This window comes from Sorex araneus, chromosome 5 (assembly GCF_027595985.1).
Source record: "Sorex araneus isolate mSorAra2 chromosome 5, mSorAra2.pri, whole genome shotgun sequence".
Taxonomy (NCBI): Eukaryota; Metazoa; Chordata; class Mammalia; order Eulipotyphla; family Soricidae; genus Sorex; species Sorex araneus.
Window position 1 is genome coordinate 75300240 of NC_073306.1, and position 21532 is coordinate 75321771.

At 39.1% G+C, this 21532-nt stretch overlaps 1 protein-coding gene across 1 annotated transcript in view; it reads right to left on the bottom strand.

Annotated features, from left to right (window-relative positions):
* Positions 1-7504: 7504 nt before the first annotated feature.
* The window catches only part of SELENOF (selenoprotein F), a 29976-nt gene continuing 15948 nt past the window's right edge, over positions 7505-21532 (bottom strand). The window contains exons 3-5 of the mRNA XM_004603305.3: positions 15294-15357; positions 9892-9941; positions 7505-8362 (exon numbers count right to left, since the gene is read on the bottom strand). Coding sequence (XP_004603362.3) covers positions 8231-8362; positions 9892-9941; positions 15294-15357 — 246 coding nt within the window. The 3' untranslated portion in view covers positions 7505-8230. The remainder of the gene's footprint in view (positions 8363-9891; positions 9942-15293; positions 15358-21532) is intronic.

The window sequence follows — 21532 nt, forward strand, 5'->3', positions numbered from 1 at the left end:
GGTCAGCCTTGGCCCCAGTATTTCTCTCTCTGCCCAGAAACTATAGTCTTTATGTGGAATTTCTTCTACTTCAGAAATTCTATACTTGTTCAAAAGACCATTAACTGGGCCAGGGATGTGACGCAGTAGAGCATTGTTCTTGAGTGTGTAAAACTTTGGGTTCAATTCCTGATTGACAAATCCCTTCACCCCCAAACCAAACCAAAACAAAAGCAAATGACTGATGGGCTGAATGAGTTCTACCAGAATTGAAGAACCTATCTCCTTGATGTTAAGTCAAGTCTACTGGGGTTAAGAAATGTTAATATCATTCGTAAAAAATTTCTAGTCTTTGACTAAAATAACTGGGTCACAAAACCTAGTGAGTCAACTTGATGTGTGTGTGTGTGTGTGTGTGTGTGTGTGTGTGTGTGTCTCTGTGTGTGTTTATGGAAGAGCTAGTGCAATGGGGAAGAGTTAGTTCTGAAACAGTTCTCAGGGCCCGTTCCCTGTGATGCCTGTTGATGTTCAGTGCTGTGCTTCTAGGCTAAGTGATGCTAGGGGTCACAGGACCATACCCCACAGTGCTCCAGGAGCCACGCAAAGCTGGGATGAAACTCCAACCTGGTGCATACCAGCCATGTGCTCCAGTACTCTAACTTATCTCCCCAGGAATGGGAATGCTAAACTTTTAAAAAACAAATGATTGTTTTTAGTAATTGAGCACTATATTTATTTCCACCAACTATAAATTAGGTGCCCTGATAGAGTCGTTGACATGTGCTGGGAGTGAGTGCAGGTGACTGACTTAGCTCTGCTTTCAGGTTAGAGAGATCTAGTGGGAAGCTAATCACTTAGGGGGATTTAAGGGACTTTGGAAATTAGCAGTACAAAACTGATGAAGTTATCTTGCCCTAATTAAAAGTCTGAGAGGCAAGTTTTTGTTCCTAGTAAAATCATTTGGAATTCCAGATAAATAGACTTACAGCCACATGCAGCAATTAAAAATTTCTCAAATTGCACTAGAAAGCAAGTGTGAAGTGAGAAAAAGGCCCCTGAAGGCAAAGGATAAATACATTAGAAAAAAAAGAAAATGAATTTGCCTAAATGCTTTGGGCTGCTGATTGCTGATTTTAAAACGTGGACTCAAAATTCGTTTGACACTCCTCTATGAGGGTGTCTTCTTCTCGCATCTGAATTCCGTGACTACTTGACTCATAGAGTACTGTGAAAGTGACAGTGCAATTTTTGGACCAGGCTATCAGAAATTAGATGTGTGTGCGCGCGCGCGTGCCCATGGGTGTGTGTGTGTGTGTGTGTGTGTGTGCGCATGCTCGTGCCTGGAGCCATAATACAGCAGAGAGAGTGCTTGCCTTGCATGTGGCTGACTGGGTCCAATTCCTGGCATTCCGTATATTCCCCTGAGCCCTCCAGGAGTGACGCCTGAGAGTAGAGCAGGAGTAAACTCTGAGGACAGCAAGGGGTGGCCACCAAACAAACAAACAAACAAAATTAACGACTGGGACTTGGAAGAGGGCTGGAGCACATGCTGTGCATGCGAGAGCCCCAGGTTGGATTCCTGACACTTCTTGGTCTCTGAGAATGTCCCCTGCTTCTCACAGCCACTCTCTCCACCGAACCTGAAGAAAGTGGCAGTTTCTACTTCCTGTCTGAGTGTGCTTGCTTCTGGGCCCAGTCACATGCCCAGGAAGATAACTGCCACGGCCTGACAGCCAGCACCAGGGCAGAATGAGCCGCGTGCGAGTGGATCCTCTTGCCCCAGCTGAACTGCTCCAGCTGGTGCCTTGTGGAGCAGGTATGAAAGATATGAACTGTCTTCACTGGGCCTGTCAGAATTCTAAAAGAGGCTAAACAATGTGCTATTTTAAACCAATGAAACCATTACATTTTAGACAGAACAGAATCTAGAAGTTAGGTCTGGGCTGGCCAGTGGGGTAAGATCTCTGGAGAGGCAAAGGGAAAAGGTGAATAGAGGTTTTACTCTTCTGAGGGGAAGAACTGGATATCCCATATTGTGAAGAGACCGGAAATAAAAGATGTGAACTATTTTCTCTCAAATACCTTACCTGTCTGTCCAACGATTATACTTTTTCCGACCCTGATTTTTGGACCTGATGGGGTGCTGGGAACCAAACCCAGGTCTACTGCAAGCAAGGCAAACATCCTATGGTACCATTGCTCTGGCCCCGAAGGTGCTCAGTTTTAAGTCTTTGCACGTGCTCTTGCCTCTGACAGGGATTTCCATCCACTTCTTAGATACCTTCTTTTCATATTATAGGCCTTAAATATCATATCGTGTAAATTATAAACTCATTTCAATTCTATTAGTTTTTTTCCTTCTTCATGCCTCTTTATAACTGCAATGATATATTTGTACAAAATTCAACAAATCACTGGAGGATGACCTCTACCAGGTATGAGATTAGGTTTTTTTTTTCCCCATGACAGAAATTGGGAAAGAAAAAAGTTAGTTAAAAATCCTATAAATAGGGCTGGAGAGATAGCACAGCGGGTAGGGCGTTTGCCTTGCACGCGGCCGACCCGGGTTCAAATCCCAGCATCCCATATGGTCCCCTGAGCACGGCCAGGGGTAATTCCTGAGTGCAGAGCCAGGTGTGACCCAAAAAGCAAAAAAAAAAAAAAAAAAAAAAAATCCTATAAATAGAGGAAAGAGGCAGATAAACTTGAGAATAAAATCTATTACCTGACAAAGAATTACAGTTTTAATACTCCCTGGTGGAGGGTAAGTGCTTCACATCTATTAATGACCTCTGATGTTAAGACCGAAAAATGAATGTTCTTTGAGAAAGACCAAACAATCCCAAAAGGGGGGCCTTGGAGAAATCTGAAATGGTGGGGCTCTGAATCCCATCCCCCACACTATATGCCCGTATCCCCAGTGCTGTTGGGATGACCCAGGTGCCTGCCAGAATCACTGGCCCCAAGCAGTACTATAGTGAGAGACCCAGACATTGAATATCTGACCTGGGAAGTAGATCCCGAGACACTAAGAATTGTGTGGAACACTGCCTGTCCACCTCACACCCCACAATCTAGAACGTACTGAAACTACAACACTATGTACACAGCCAACTGAAAATTGTAAAACAGTATCACTACTTTAAAAAGGGACAGTTCTTCAAAAACTTAACTCTAAGTTTTTATATGACTTAATTCTACTGAGAATTGTATTTTATTTTTATGAGAAATAAAACATTGCCACATAAAAACTTGTACATGAATTTATATATTATCCATAAAAGTAGAAACAATTCAAATGTCTACTCAATGGACAAAATGTAGTGTATTCCTACAAAAGAGTATTACTCAGCCAGAAAAAGGAGTAAAGTGCTTATATATACTATATGAACTTTGAAGACTAAATCAAAGAAGTCAGACACAGGTCATGTATTTTTTCTTCAATTTTTGGAACTCATCTGGCGGTGCTCACGGCTTCTTCATGGCTCTATACTTTACGGGTCACTCCTGGCAGGCTCATGTAGACTACATGCTGAACAAGAGCTTTATCCACTGTCCTCTCTCTCCATTCCACGAGGTCATATATGATTATATGAAGTGTCCAGAACAGGCAAAGCCAGAGACTGACAGATGATTAGGGCGTTGGGATTAAGGTACTTGGCCTCACACATGGCCAACCCTAAACCGATCCTTAGCAACACGTGTACTCCATTAAGTTATCAGGAGTTATCACTGAGCAGAGCCAGTGGTGAGGCCTGAGTGAGGTCCATAACCAAAATAACAAACACACAAAAGAAAAAAGTCAAGTTGATTGTATTTAGGACCGAGCTTCTTAAGCTGGATTGTGACTCCGTATGTCACATATCTGAATATGGGGATGTGAAAAATGGTCTAAAATAACTTTATTATCAGTGTTTGATTTACATGCCTATTTTACATACCCAAGGTTGTGTAAAAGTTTCCTAGGTGAAAAGGCGTTGCTAGTGGAAATTTAAGAGCCCCCCTTGTCCCCCCTCTTGTGTGGGGGAGGGAAAGTGGCTATGGGATTTCTTTGTGGGGTGAGGAAAATGTTCTCAACTTACTGTGACAATGGACAGACAACCTGTGAACATACTATCCGCCTCCGAAAATTACAGATTCAAATTAGTGAGTTTTAAATGAGAATCATTTCAATAAAATATTTTAGAAGTTCTAGTTGATTCTTGTTATTCCAGGGAGTTCTATGGAGTTGGTATAAACATTAAATTGGCCAATACCGAACTACTGCTCTTACAGGTCCAGGCTCATGGAAATTTCTGGTGACATTTTGGTGGATCAATATGTAACTTCTTTCATGTGTTCCTTTAGAGATACATATACATATATATATATATATACATATATATGTAATTGGTTTATTAACATTAAATTCATGGCCTACAGCATGGTAACTCATGCCTTAATTGCACTTGTCTGAAAAAAATGTATTTTTTTTTCTCCATTTGGTACATAATATACTTCTGAACTTAGTAGGTACACTAGACAGCACTTCTGAACTTAGTAGGTACACTAGACAGCACTTTAGCACTGCACTTGGGTGCCTGTTACATCAACAAAAATGAAAACAACGTGGGATACTAGACTGCGCAGAGGGATGCTTGTTCACAGTATGAGAGCTGAAACAAGCCTAGTGTTTGTTACCTTTTCACACACTGGCAGGGAATGTGTGCAGCGGGTTACTTAATGGTGAGCTGCACACATCTGTGAACGACTTCAAAAGCACTGTGAATATTGATGATGGGCTTGCAATTCAACTTATTAAGTAAATTTACAACTATGAAATTCATGAATAATAAAATAGTCCAGGAGTTTAGTTTTCTATCAAAATGGTTTTCAAAAAGGTTTGACCTGTGGGGCTGGAGCGACAGCACAGTGGGTAGGGCATTTGCTTTGCACTAGGCCGACCCGGGTTCGAATCCCAGCATCCCATATGGTCCCCTGAGCAGCGCCAGGGGTAATTCCTGAGTGCAGAGCCAGGAGTAACCCCTGTGCATTGTTGGGTGTGACCCAAAAAGCAAAAAAAAAAAAAAAAAAAAAAAGGTTTGACCTGTGCAGCCTATATAATTTTTTTTTTTGCTTTTGGGCCACACTAGGCAGTGCTCAGTTTACTCCTGGCTCTGTGCTTAGGGATCACTCCTGGTGGCTGCATGCAAGGCAATCACCTTACCCGCAGTATTACTTCTCCTGCTTCTATAAACTTCAATTTTTTCATAATGCCAAGGAAGAAAAAATTGCTAAGGCTGGACAATACAGTGTTAAGGCAAGTTGCCTTCCAAGTGCTGACCTGGGTTTGATCTCAAAGCACTGCATATGGTTTCTCTGGGCGCCACCAGAAGTGACCCATGAGCACAGAGCAGCAGTAAACAAGCCCTGAGCACTGCTGCAAGTGGGTAAAAACCCAACCAGCCCCTACCTCCCCCCAGTACCAAAAAATAAAAAAAAAAAAAAAAGAAATGCTGTATAGGTAAAGCATGTTTCAAGAGTGGCAAACAGGAAACAAAACAAACAGGTCTGAATCTTGAATCTTACTACAATTAAATAACATGTTTCATGCTACTGATATTTGGGCCAAGGTTAAGTTCAGGGTTTTGTAAAAGTTTAGGTATTTTATCAGCAAATGTTTACTGACATTTTGATGACATGCAGGTCTTCTCCTCCCAGAATATTCTCTATTACAAAGAATGTAATGAAAAGATACTTTACAAGAAAAAGGCGTAAGTAGATATTCTTTTATCCACAAACTGTGACCCCCTTCTCATGTATTTGTAGACATGCTTTCACATATTAGTTACTGCCAATTTTAATTTCCAAAGTTTTACAGTGTTTTCTTTCTTAAGTATTTTTTTGCATTTTATTACCTTTAATTTTAGACTTGGTTTGCAAATCTCAAATTCTCTTAAAACAGGAAATGTCAGTTCTTGCTCATAGCTCCTTGCAAATGGCTCTTGCCAAATTCAGGAATTTAGAGATAAATGAACTGTTTTAGGTTGTAAGTAACATAATTTTGGCAGGGGGAGCAATTTTAAAAATATCAAGTGACTATTACATATCCATATTTGTGAACCTGAATAAGCATAATCAAATGTCAGAATCTGGCTATAAAATGGTACTTTTCAGATCAGCATTTATACTGCTTTCTTGGTAATCAGTGGTTTTGTTTCTATTTAAAAAGCTTTTTAGCCTCTCTTTGATTGGAATTGGTGAAAAACAGTTGGAAACGGCTGATTAACTCAAGCCTCCCAATTAAAAACTGGAGCTGGGTAGATACATACATGTTCATCCGTCAGCTCAATGACTTCAAGCTCAAAGATACCATGGGTTCTTCAGCTTTTGATCTTGAAAAACTTGAATCAAATAGACTTCATAGGCTTTGCTGCTGCTGCTTCTTTTTTTTTTTTTAAATTCCAATGCCAGATATTCATTTAACAGTCCCTCCTGCCAGAGACCAGTCCAATTAGTTTTCTATGCCGGATCCTGGAAGCTTTGAAGTTTCATCCCTTGTATACGGCTCTCATGTATGTGGTGGCAACTCCTCTTTTGCTTTTTCCCATGATTGTCCTCACCTGTCTCGTTCTTAAGTAACAACCACTATCAGGGATTAGTGCCACTTTATCCAGCCAGGGCCTTGGACTATAAAAATGATGGCACCCACCCAATACTGGGGGTAATCAAAAGTAGACTACCACCTATCTCCAAAGGCTTCTTGGGGTTACCTTAATTTTTTATTTTTTAAAAGAATCTTAAGAATTAGGGGGTTATTTTAATTTGATGAATGCAAACTGTCCTTATTCTTCTGCAGACTTAAAAAATATACTTTGTAATTTTAAATAAGATATGGCACAAAACTACTAGCAGATTATAACTGAATTCTATTAAAATAAATATACAATAGATATTCTCTAGTAAGGTTGTCTTTAGAGATTTCTGAGGTGCCTTAATTAAATTTCAAAAATTAAGAAATTTCCAGATAGTAACACTTTGTTCTAAGACTTAAGAGTAAAAGATTTAAATATTAAGGTAATAGTAAAAGATTTAAACAGATAAATTTAAGGTAGAATTTATAAAATGTTAACAATGAAACCATCTTAATATCATGGTAAATAAAAATACATAGAGAAAGTTGTCATCTTTATTTTCGTTTTCTTTTTGGGTCACACCTGGCAATGCACAGGGGTCACTCCTGGCTCATGCACTCAGGAATTACTCCTGGCGGTGCTCCTCGGACCATATGGGATGCTGGGATTTGAACCTGGGTTGGCTGCGTGCAAGGCAAACACCCTACCAGCTGTGCTATCACTCCAGCCCCCAGTTGTCATCTTAATTAAGCAAGATTCTGGGGCCACCCCCAGTGATGCTGGGGAGCTACTCCAGGCTTGGTGCTCGAAGGTCGCATCCCACTGTGTGCTCAGCCTTGGAGCTACTTCCCAGCACTGAATTTCTTAGTTTCAAACATGAAAGGGTAAATCAGAAGAATTTCAAATCCAGGTATTTTTGAAACTTTTTATTATACTTTGGTCTTACAAACGATGGCTTTTAAATTGGCAGTTTTATAAGAATGGAAAGCACAAAAATTTGCTAGTTATCAGATCCACACAAATCCTTAGTAAGGTTTCCTGTGTAGCCTTCATTAATGCGAATCTTTGTGCAAATTATTCTTACTGCAGATCTTAACTCTGTTTCCAAATAACGAAGCCATAATGATTTTATGCAGAGTATTATAGACCATAACATTGCTATTGAAAGGAAGTCTGGGTAATACAAAAATATGAGTGCGGAGCAGGCAATCTGTTGGCAGCCTGTGAGTCTCAGTGTGTCGTAGTTGGTTTGTAGTTCTCTGTCATCACTTTCAAGAAGCAGAGCGCACGAGGCACAGTAATCACCTCCCTTATTAACCCCCCTGGTTAAAAAAAAAATCTGTTGTTCATAAAACTGGACCAATTAGCACAAACTGTCATCTGCATAATTAACTACAAATAGATTACAAATCATTTTGTTAGTGGCATCAACAAATGTCAGAGGTTGGAAATTTATGAAAATGCTTTTTTTGGTAAGCTTGCCAACTCCTTAGATATCATAGTCTGTTTCCTAAATTCGAATTAGGTGTTTAATGCCTGACAAGTGAAAGGGTGACCAATGGAAGGAAGCAAAACTAACATGTCTAGGTGCTGCAGTGTTTCATCTAATCAGGTAGCACAAAAGGACAGGGCAAGATTTAAATGCGCTCCAACTTTTCACTAAGGAACTCCTCGACGCTGTCTGTATTCCATTTGAGGATGCTGAGCTCTTCCGCGATGTTCCCACTGTCGTCCAAAAGCTTTAGTACGGGGTCTGAACCACGAACATACTGCAAAAGAAGGACATCATCATTGTCTTTTGCTTGGAAAGAGCATTCTCAGTCTCCACCAATAGTCAAATAAATTCAATCCAACATAATTATATTTACAGTGCTACAGCTTTTTTTAGACACAGCATCAAAAGAGCCTTAAAAAAGTGGGAACTTAAAAAAGTACACTTGATTTTAATAGACAAATACCTGTTGGTATCAGACAGCTGATAGGAATTTAAACTTATTCCTGAATATAACAAATATTTAGTCTCAAACTCTCAAAGGAGCTTACAACCAAATGAGAGGCAAGTTTAAAATACTGAGAAAGATGGTATTACAGTGCAGTGCAAATAAGCCTATGAACAAATTACTGATAATTCTGTAGTAGACTTTCAATTTTCTTTAGTTTAAGACAACTAATGATGTTTGTGGTACTTGGTTTATAATTAGGTTATACTCCTGAAACTTCACACCAACTTTGGTTGGTCTGAAGGTTCATATTAGGTTCATATTTCTCCAGAGAACTGAGAGACTGTGTTATAACAAACATGATCTCATTTATCAAGAGATCAACTTTCAATGTTCACTTAAATACAATCACATTAGTAATATAGCAGTGACTGCAAAGGAAAAGTGCTTAGATTTTCATTCTTATTTATTATTTTGGTTTTGGGCCATACCCAGCTGTGTTCAGGGTTTACTCATGGCTCTACACACAGGATCACTCTTGGTAGGCTTGGGGGACCATATGGGATGCCAGGGATTGAACCTGGGTGCCAGGGTCAGCTGCATGCAATGCAAGAGCCCTTCCTCCTGTACCAGCCCCCATTTTAATTTTTCTAGGTCTCCTAGGATTGTGAACTCTAGAGATGAATATAAGCTCTGATATAGTTATTAAAACTTGGCATATTCTATGAAGTTTAAAAATAAAGGTCCTAAATAAAGATATAATTTCTTATTAAACTTATTTTATTAAAAATAAAAAATAACATAGTTAAAAAACACTTAAAGAATATTAGCAAATCAAATTCAACAATGCAAGAAATTATGTAACACTACCAATCCGAATTTATTCCAGGTATGCAAGGGTGATGAACATCTGAAAATCAGTACTGATGATCACTGTCAACAGACTAAATAAGGAGATGTATCATGTCAACAGATGCAGAAAGTTATTTTACAAAATCCAACATCCACCCATGATAAAAACTCAGGAAGCTAGGAACAGAAAGAACGTCCTCAACTATTAAAAAGAATAACCACTGAAGTACACAGCTAACCTAGAAAAACTCTTAAGCTTTCCTTCTAATGCCAAGAACAAGGAACTGGTATCTCCTTAAACATTCCTGGTTAATACTATACTCGAAGCAAATGCAATGAAGAGGAAAGGGAAGCCCAGCTTTTTCTTACAGATGACACATTCTTTATACAGATTATTCCAAAAAATTGGAGGGTAAACATGAACACTGTACTTTTTTGATCAAGTTTTCTACAAAGCTAAAATGGCTCTGAAGAAAATACTAGAAATACCATTAAAATCACCTTACCTTGATTTGTAGTCCTCTGAAGAGTTTGGGTTTATCACTCCTAACAAAAGCTTAAGAAAAAAAGAAAACAATGAAATTATTCACTTCTAAAACCAAGCTAATTATAGTGAGGAATAAAAAAGAAATGAATTTAATAAAAAACACTAATAAAAATTATATTCTATAAGACTGCAGATATTCAATTATAAATGGAAATATATACTTAAAGTCTTCATGGGAAATATTTTAAGATGTTTCAAACTTATCAAAATCCCAAATGGATTTTATCTTGTTTTCTGACCACACCTGGCTGTGCTCAGGGCTTACACTTGGCTCAATGCTCAGAAGTCACTCCTGATGGTGCTGGGAAGACCATATGTAGAACCGAACCTGGCTTGGTTACGTGCAAGACAAGCATCTTAACCACTGTACTATTTCTTTGGCCCTTTCCAATAGAATTTTGAGGGCCACACAAAAGGATAAGCTGTGAAAGTGTGAGGAGAGTTATGAAAAAAAAAATCTGGGGGCTGGAGTGATGGCACAGTGGGTAGGGCGTTTGCCTTGCACGAGGTCAACCCGGGTTCGATTCCCAGCATCCTATATGGTCCCCCAAGCACCGCCAGGAGTGATTCCTGAGTGCAGAGCTGGGAGTGACCCCTGAGCATCGCTGGGTGTGACCCAAAAAGAAAAAAAAAAAGAAAAAAAAAATGTGGAGGAACTTCTTCCATATTAATACATTATTTTAATATTATATTATTAATGATATCAGAATAGATTAAACAGATTAGAAAGCTGAGAGACACAAATATCTGTATGTTTTGCTTTATTTTATTTTTTTTAGGTCACACCCAGCAGAATTCAAGGGTTACTCCAGGCTCTGCACTCAGGGATCACTCCTGGGGGGCTGGGGAGCCACAGGCAAGGCAAAGCCCTACCCACTATATTGTTACTTTAGCTCCTGTATAAATTTGAAAACAAACAAAAAACAGGAAAGATAACACATTAAAGAGGAAGGTGAAGAGAGTGATATTATGTATTTGGTTTGTGAATAATGCAAGAAATACTCTTGAGAAAACTACCCAACTGTCTGACAAAACAAAAAAAAATGAGGTGCCTATATCATATTTTATATCTAGGTTATTTTATACATATAGATTCCACATAGAGCAATATTTTTAATGTAACTAAAATTAGTTATAAATGAGTCAAACAATAGTTATAGAAGACAAAACTCCTGGTATGAGGGGTTTACCATTTGGTGGGAAGAAAGAAAGATGCTAAAAAAGTCAAACAATCAAAACTTTAGCTGTAAAAAAAAAAAAATCATTAAGAATAATGGCCAACACGAAGAAGTTCATAATACTACCAAAGTACTGAATAGAGTCAACTTAAATACAAAATTCTTTTCTTCAGCACCACTCTAGAGGAAATGCTTTAGATATATCTATACAAAAATATAAACTTTGACAGCAAAATAGCCAAAATTAAAGGTGAAAATGATATATAAGGTAAACTTCTCTAATGTACAATGTTAAGGTAAACTTCTCTAATGTAATGTACAATGTTAGGTGCAGAGACGGACTAAAGAATATGTAATATGACCGAAGGATAGTAGAGATAGGGCCGGGAGGATTGCTCCATGGCTTGGAAGCCGATCTCATGTGCTGGAGGAAAAGGCAGCTGGGATAGAGAAGGGACTGCTAAGTAAATGGTGGTTGGAGGGTTCGCTCGGGATGGGAGATGCTTGCTGAAAGTAGACTATGGCCGCTTAGTACCTGTATTGCAAATCTTAACACCCAGAACGAAAGAGAAAGAGGAAATGTGTTTGCCATAGAGGCAGGGGGGTGGGTGTGAGAAGGGGGACGGGGTGGGGTGTGGGAAGGGGTGGGGGTGTCGGGAGGGATACTAGGAAAATTGGTGGTGGATGCGATAGGTTCGAGTACCTATCGCATGGGTGGAGGGACAGGTACTCGAACATTGTATGACTGAAATGTAATCATACAAGTTTTTAAGTCTGTAACTATATCTCACAATGATTCATTAAAATAAAAAAATATGTAATGTGAAAACTCATTAATGGCAAATGAACATCTGAAATATATATCTAATCTCACTACTAATCTAAGAGGTACCAAAGAAAATAATGAGGTACCCTTACTTAGAGAAAAAAAAATGAATATTTATTATTGAGAGAGAATAAATGAATGAATATTTATATCAATAAAAAATGAATATTTATTATTGAGAGCAGAATCTCTTCATTCTGCTAGAGACATTTTGGTGGGGCCTAGTTTTCAGAGAAATATAATACACCCTGTCTAAAGGTTATTCAGCCGAACAGTTTTAAAACACACATCATAGTCTTTAAAATCTGCAAATGTCCTTCTAGAAATTTCTTTACTCAGATGAAACAATCACACAGTAATGTGAACATGTACTTGTAAGGTACTGTAAACTGAGTGAAGGCCTTAGGAAATAATCTAAATATGTAAAAGACTACTGGTTTAACAAAACAAGGCTCACACTATCAAATGCATCCAATCTTCAGAAATTATGTTTTAAATTATATATTTAGTAATATAGAAACTAATTCATAAGCAGTTTGTTCTCTAACATACAAAACCTTCCTGGGAAAAATGACTATTTTAGGGGGAATTTCTGGTCCATGCCTGCCAGTTCTTGGGGGCCCTATGTAGTGAAGGAGATCGAACTGCATGCAAGCCATGCGTCTGAACCCCTCTGTTTCTCTAGTCCCCATAAGTATTTGTAACAGAGTCTAGCTTACTTAACTTCATGCAATAGATATCTAACAGGGTGGAATAAGTGAACAGATTTAAAAATAATGTTCAGACAAGTAATTAATGCCATTTCCATCGCTTATCTTCTCTTCATTCTGCTAAGCATGGGTCAACTTAGAATGAGGGCGGTATTGATTAGGTATCCCAAACAATCATCTGACATCATATAAGCAGTAAATTAATCTTTCAATAGATATGTTTATAATACACACACAGAACAAATATATCTTATCTGGAAATATAAGGCACTTGCAATAGACGTTATAGTAACTTACTTTCTAGTGTACTTTCTTCTGATATAAAAATTAATTAATAAAATTAATTCAGGAGCTAGAAAAAGAGTACAGTGCGTATGGTACTTGCCCTGCATGCACTGACCTGGGTTCAATCTCCATCATCCGTACAGCTTCCCAAAAGCCGAGTACAGAGCCAGGAATAACCCCTGAGCACTGCCGGGTGTGGCACCCCCCCAAATTAATTTAGCCATTATATTTCTAGAAAATATTCTTATGCCACTTTCATTATTTATCTGTTATAAAGATAGTTCTGTAAATAACACTTCAAAGGGAGCTAAAATACAGATAAAACTGAAAAAAGATGAAGCATTTTCGTTTCCCTCAGGAGTCTTACAACATCATCCGTGCAGCCCCTAGGAGTGGAGCACTGCTTTGTTCATCTATTTAATTCAGATGCTGTTCAGAGTGAATTATAGAGAATCGGAAAATAAACAAAATTGTCCTCTTCCTTGTTCCAAAAAGAGGTTAAAGGTAGGTATGAAGAGATAACAAGAAGAATATGCCTTCATGTTAAAGAAAATCTTTGAACTGTCATTTTCAAAAGCACAAAATTTTTTAAAAAAGGACAAAATAACTCGGTTAATGATATACCTTTGATCACATCACAGGTACTCTACTGGAGTTTTTTTGAAGCAAAATAGTCTTATTCAGGGAGGATACTAATTCTAAGGAGAATGGGATTCTGAAGCAAAGAAAGAGGGAGTAGGGGGAGGAGGGAGAAAAGAAAGGCCATAAAGTAAAGGAAGTTCATGGCCTTTACAAAGAAGGCCATGAATCACCCCAAATGGAATGCTGGAAATGAAAAATGAGGTTATGCACCCAGAGTGGTTTCAAGGGGGAACTCCAGAATGGAGTCTGCTTACTAGTTTTAAGGTTTGATTGTAAGGACTGATGGTAGGTACAGTTAAGACTTATGAATCGTTATACAGAATTACATGGAATGATAATAAAATGTTTTCCTGTTTTGCAATAATCACATATGAATCAGAAAACATTCTGAATAAAATGTCATCTCAAACCCAGAAATAGTAAAAACAAACAAAAAAAAGAGAACAGTAACAATAACCCAAACAAAAGGAGAATATTCAGCTATGCTCAGTGAAAGTTAATGGAAATCTAAGAGCATTTCTAAAATAAGAAAACATACATCACCTACAGTGGAAGATTAAGAGTCATTTGGGTCCTCCCAAAAAGACAATTTAAGAACGCTTAAAAAATTCAGAGAAGGGTGACTTAAATAATTAAGCGTATCTAGAAAGATTTGAGGTATAAAAATAAAGATAAGCCTAAACTGATCATGAGTTCTAAGGCCAGGAGGATAAAGTCAGGAAAGGAACGTGTGATGCCTCAAGGACATATAACCAATAAAAACAGGCTTTTTGTCAAATTCTCATTTGTCAAAAAGTGGGAGTACCATGAATTAAAAAAACTTAGTAAATCTATTCAATATTTAAATCTTTTGGAGGGTGGTTTGGGTCATACCCAGCGAGACTGAGGCAAGTAGTCCTGGCTCTGCGCTGAGGTCATTCCTGGCCGTGCTTGAGTGACGTATGTGGGTGCCAAGAACCTAACCTACGCCTCCAGTATGCAAAGCATGTGCTCAGTCCTCTGAGTTGTTTCGCTGGCCCTTTTTGGAAAAAATTAATGAAACTATTGTATTCAGGGGACCATGTGGTGTCATGGACCAAATCTGTCTTTATTATGCATTCAACCCATGACGCTTTGTGTGTGTGTTTGTGTGTGTTTGAAATGCAGAGTGGTTCTCAAACAATTGATGATAACCCACTTTTTAGGAGGGAAAAATACCCCAAAAAATCCACACAATGCTTCTCTCAGTAAACCTATTTTAAGATAACAAACAAATATACCACCCCAAGTGCACCCTTGGGTCATTCCAGCACCCCTTGAAGGCCTGGTATTGCCCATTCTGGGGAACACAAGTAGCACATTTACAGGTTCTGGGCTTACTCTTCAGTACCATACAGGCCCCCTCAGCACTGCCAGGGACCGACTTGTCAGTTCCTAGTTTATCTGGGTTAGAGCAACACTGGACCAAGTATTATGGGACTGGCTCTTGGGGCTCTAAGTAGCATTTGAGAAATTCACCCCCACCCCCCCATCTCCCCACAAATAACTTTTTTTTTTTTTTTTAAGTTTTTGGGCCACACCCGGTGGTGCTAAGGGTTTACTCCTTGTGGAGTCAGTGGGACCATATGGTTTTGGGATGGAACCCAGGTTATCTGTGTGCAAGGCAAAGTGCCTTATCCCCTATACTATCTCTCCAGCTCCTAGAATAAAGCATTAAACTTGACTGTGTAATTTTACATACCTTGGACTTGAGGGAACCTTCCCAATTTTCATCCACAGACTTCAAGAATAGCTCCTGCGTATAGCTATAAAGGAAAAACAGGATTTAAAAAAATTGTATAAACTTAAACATTTGTAAAATAAACAAGAATTTTGTAACATAAGCATTGTAATTGAGCAGATATACCAATCAAACAAATGTTAGGCTGGACAGGACTATCTAGTTCTAGTTCACCAGAGGAAAAAACAGACTCATGTATATTAAACGGTAAAGGAGCTTATGCTACTACCTGAAGTATTCTTAAACTTAGACAAAAAAAAAAAAAAAGACAATTTAACTTGAATAGGTAAAATGCCATGGAAGTTCTTCACAAGATCTTACACTTTCTAAAGTTTTTTTGGATATTAAACATAAATATTTAAAAATTCACTTGGTGGCTATTTCTTTTTTGTTTCGTTTTGGGGCAGAATCACACCTGCAGTGCTCAAGGTTTACTCCTGACTCTGTTCTCAGAGATCATTTCCGGTAGCACTGGGGATCAAACCTAGGCTGGCTGCATGCAAGGTCAATTACCATGCTGGACTCTCTCTCCAGTCCAGTCTAAGCTGCTATTTCTTTACTGCCGAGGATGTCATACAAGTGAGGCATGCACTTTACCCCTGAGCCGCATTGCAGCCACCCCCACCCCTTTTGCGTCACACCTACACTACTCAAAATTTACTCTGGTGGGGCTCTGGAGCACCGTATGTGGTCCATGTGCAGGGCCAGCAAATTACATGCTGTACAATCTCTCCACTCCCCATCCTGTTTGCTTTTTTAAGAGATAAAATGAAGGGGCTGGAGCGATAGCACAGCGGGTAGGGCGTTTGCCTTGCACGCGGCCCCTGTGCATTGCCAGGTGTGACCTAAAAAGAAAAAAAAAAGACACAGTGCTTCTACTTTTCTAAGAAAGAGGAAAGGACCATCCAGGTAATGTCACCCTCGGTTAAGGTTGGTAGAGTATGCTATGAGTACCAACGTGGTGGCATGGACACGAATGCCCACCAGCACAAGGCAGTTAAGGTAGTTGTCAAGCTGCGTCTGGAATCCACTTATCTATACAGCCCACACCTGTGATGAGAGTAAGAGTGTGTGAGAGTGACAGTAAAAGAATGAGTGAGAGGCAGAAGAAAAAGCACACATCGCAGGTTGTGGAGAGAATGCACCGTATCTTAAAATTGAAAGTTGTATTACCAATAAATGTATGAAAATATTTTCAACATTACTAATAATTAGGGGGCAATGCATATCAAAACCATAATGAAATACTATTTCCCACTCATCAGGTTGGTTATTTTCAAAATACCCCAGAGAACAAACGGATGGGCATACTGAGTAGAGTTTTGACATTGGAAATGGGAAGGAATGGAGTTACTGTGGCAAATGGAATGCTAGTTACTTAAAAAAGTAAAAGTAGGGCCTGGAGAGATGCACAGCAACTAGGGCACTTTTCTTGCATATGGCCACACTGGGTTCGATCCCTGGAATCTCACATGGTTCCAGGAGTGATTCCTGAGTGCAGAGCCAGGAGTAAACTCTGAGCACTACTAGATATACCCCCATTCCCCCCAAAATAGTAAAAATAGAGGAGCTGGGAAGAGTTCCATGGCAGAATGCATGTGTGAAACACTGATCCCTGCACCCCACAATTAAGAAAAAAAAAAAAAGAATCACTGCAACCCAGAAATTCCAATTCTAACTGTACACCTAAAAGCAGGAACTTAAAATGATCTTTACATATCAATATTCAAAGCACTATACAAATACATTCAAAGATAACACACTGTAACAGTCAAAAGGCAGAAGCAATCCATTTGTTCAATAATAGATGAAATAAAAAAACAAAAAAACAAAGAACAAAAAAATTGAACACATACAGTATTGTGTAATGACCAGGTGGCTAGAGAGTCCTGGAGGCTCTCTCTCACTGCCTGTGCTTGGTGGTCTCGGGCCACTCGCCCACCGGGACGGCCAATGCCATGGGTGGACAAAGGAGGAAAGGAGGGCCAGGCCAGTTGGTGATTTGTTGCCGTTTATTCCATTCTTCCCACACGCCTGTCCCAATCTCACTAAGCTCTGCTTTCTAGTCTCACACTGCCCCTCGTTCCCATCTCCTCCTGTCTCTCCTGCTCATCTCTTCACGCTCCCTCTCATAGCCCTGGTCTCTCTCTTGTCTCTCACCAACTCCCAACACTGGGGGTAGCACAATCAACATATCAAAATATGTTGGTAAATACCACCTAGGGGTGTTTCTCCTCTCCTTAGTCAATAACTTTATTAACATCTTAATTAACATCTTAATTCTACTTCTTAATATTAATCATTTTGCATGGACACAGTAAGAAATACATTAATCTTGTAGGGTGGCTCTCTTGGGGACATCTTGATATAGATCTCAGACTACAGTGCTCAGGCCAGATTAATATTTCTTAACCCTAGCAAGCTTCTATTCAAGTTATTACTTTTTGGATCACAACAGAATTTGTCTATGACCGTGCTCTTAATTTAAATTTAAGTATTATGGCGCTTTGGCCTGGCCCGTTTCGATGCTAGGGTAGCTCAAGCTTGCCCCGGGTCCATCCAGTCCCTCATCGGAACCCTGTTTTCAGGGATCTAGGAAGTGGGGGCAACTGAGGCTTAAGTCAAGAGAACAGATGCCCAGGAATGAATATCATTTGGAGTCAATTAACTCCCAAGTTACAAATGCACAGAATTAACTGTCTTCCTGTGTCTATACAAAAAGGACATTGCTCTGAATTAACCATACAAAGAACTTAAGGAGAAGAGAAAAGCAATATTTATAAGTTAACAGAGCCTGATAAGGAGATAAAGGTAAGATTGACCAGTTGGGAAAGCAGAGTACAAAGAAAGAGGTTACAAATAAACAGAGGAATGGGAGCACTGTGATGAGAGTAACCCAATAAACCCAAGCTCCTTTTGGCATGGCAGAAAGGACAAACCAATGTTATCCTAAAAAGTATCATGTATGAATCTTTTTTTTTTTTTTTTGTGAGGAGAGATATACCCAGCGGTACTCCAGGGCTAGGGCAAGATTGGCTTGGGGGTGGGGGTGGGGGGTGGGAATCAATGTAGCATCGGAACCAAATTCTGTGCTTCCTATGCATATCATGTGGTCCAGCCCTTTGAGATGCCTTCCTGGCTTAAACATAGATGAACCTAAAAGACACAGGTTTATGTGAAATATGGCAGGCACGAGCGGATGCACACTGAATGACCCTACTTAGATGAGGCACTAGTCAAATTTGCTCTGAAAAGAAAATGACAGCTGCCAGGGGCCGGGCGAAGGAGAAATGTGAATTATTGTTTCGCAAGTAGGAGGTTCCAGTGTTAAGAGATGAAAAATTCTGAAGCTCGTTCGTGATGATGGTGAATGTACTTAACGTCACAACTGAATCTCTAACATGATAAATTTCACAGTATATATTTTGCCACAAAAATTCCATCGTATTAAAATTTAGTTATTATTTCTCTTTTATTTGCAATTATTATTATTATTTTTTTGGGGGGAGTGTAGACTACACTCATTGGTGCTCAGGGGTCTATATGGGATGCGGGGATCGAAAATGGATTGGTGGCATGCAAGGCAGGCATCCTGCCAACTGTACTATCTCTTTGGCCCTTTATTTGCAAATTTTTGATCCCTCTGACTCTCTAAGCAGAGATCCTTACATGATGAGCTGCCTCTATTATTCGGTTTTATGACACTTTTACTATAATAGCCCATGAAAAGTGGCCACTGTCTGGAGCACTGTGGTAAGTGGAGGATTCTGTTTCTTACTGGAGAAAGAACAGCCTCAGAGACCGTGCTCAACTAGGACCCCACGGGTTACCCTAAGAGTGAAAGGACTAGGGATGGAAGCATACCTGTAATCTACCTGCTTACAGAAAGTACTTCTGTGTACCACAGAATACCAATGGATTCATTTAACATATTACGGACGTACTCTCATAAGCAGGCAGCTCAGATGTGGCGCTCTCCTCCAGGAAAAGTTTTGTTTATCTCTACTCTCAGTGAATTCCCTTAGCAAACTCCCACAGTATCCTGCCCTTCTTCTATGAACAGCAAATATTCTTTAAGTTGACTGTGGAGAGGAAATATCTTATTAATCATAATTTCCCCCCAGACTGGAAACAAAGCAGCTCAATATATGTGAACTGAATGGGCCCAATTTTTCACTTAACAGAACTAAATGCCTCTCTTTGAAATCATGTCACCTTAAAAATATTTCAAGAGCCTTTGAAATACTTGGTAAAGTGGACTATACTTAGGTGCTAGCTTAAAGTAAACAAAAAATTTAACTTAAAGCTGCAGAATATTTTAATGACAAATTCTAAAAGTGTTAACTGTGATGCTAGTTGATAGTCTGTTTAGCATTCCTAGGAAAAAATTCGTTTTTCATGAGTAAATAAATTCAGAGCCATTACAGAAAGTGGTAAAATTTAAATGCCTTATAAAGTAACCATACACATAGCACCACACAAGTTAACTTGCAAGGAAATACATGCTATTTAGAACGAGAAATTCTTGGGGGCCGGAGAGACAGTACAGAGGGCAGGGGTCTGCCTTGCACATGGCTACCCTCAGCATCCCATATGGTCTCCCACTCCCCACCCGGATTGATCCCTTAGTGCAGGGCCAGCAACATTGCTGGTGTGGACCCCAAACCAGGTTTTGAATTAAAAAAAAAAACAAAAAACCAAAAAACAAAACACAACTTTTTACTTAGTTTCAAATGAAAATCTAAAATTTGCAATTCCTTGACCTCTGTCCTTAGCATTCCCCCAGACATCCTCTCTGCCTCTGCCCCCCCCCCGCCCCCTTCTTGCCAGGGGTTAAACTTGGGACTTCACACATGCAAGGTAAGTGCTCTCGACACCTCAAACATCACATCATCCCCGGATCAGTATTTTTACTTTTTTCAAAACTAACACACAGGTATAAATCAATAACCTTCAGATATCTGTGGTAAACACCAATTGGCACTGGTGGAGGGATGGGTACTAGATCATTGTATGACAGGAAAGTAATCATGGAAGTTTGTAAGTCAGTAACTTATCTCACGAGGATTCATTAAAAAAATAAAAGAAATAAACTATGAAAGTGATAAGACAAAATCACATATCACATCCCTCCCTCTCCCTGATGCTCTTCCCCCTTTGATGTCTGTCCATCTTTCCTCATATTACTTATGACAGGGTACTTCTGGAGGGAATAAATAGGTCCTACTTCAGCCCTATCCCTAACTGAACTATTTTGGGGGATCATAATCACTGGTGTCCCATGGGTGCTGGGAACTAAACCTGGGGCTTCCACTGGTAAAGCATATATTTAAGTCACTTGAGCTAGCTCACTGGCCCAATTTACCTTATTTGAAACTGCTGTGCATACTAATATACTCATTCATTGAAAAAGACATACTAGCTCTCATTCTTAAAAAATTAATTTTGATTATTCCTAAAGTTTTGTGGTTGATTTCCGCCCATCTTAAATATATTCCTCTCGAAGTATTACTAAGACTAGAGGTGGGAGAGAGTAGGGTGCTTGTCTTGCACGAGGTCAACTTGGGTTTGATCTCCACACCCCATGGTTCCCTTAGAATGACTCCTAATTGCAGAACCACGAATAACTTCTAAGCACGGCCAGTGCTGGCTTCCAAACATAATAAAAAGCATTACTAAGATTATTATTTGTACATGCCTCAATTTTGGATTCTGTACACTTAGTGTATTTAACTACTATTTTAAGAAATACGCTCATGTAACTACAGAAAGACTCCCCTAACAAACAATACAGGAATATAATAAAAATTTCTCATAATCACCTGACTGACTCCGAGTTATAAAATGTTGATTATGTTTAGATGCTTCCACAAAAAAGTGAAGAGGAAAATTATCAATAGTGATAAAATCTAATGATATTGCTACAAAATGGCTCAGATTAACAAGATAAAAAATTTAAAATGATTTATGCTGTTTATCAGCTAGTTAGTTAAAGATTCCAAAATAAGCTAATTTGTAACACTGAACAAAGCTATAGTTGTGAGTTATGTAACGGTTCCCTGAATTGAAAAAAGTGTTGCATCACCTCAACAGCAAATCTGTAAATCTGATCCAGGGCAGAAATATTGTTACTTTCCAACAGTGAGCACTTATTTTTGCTGGTGGCTCAAAAATAAATACTCAGTAAAAGCTGAGATGCT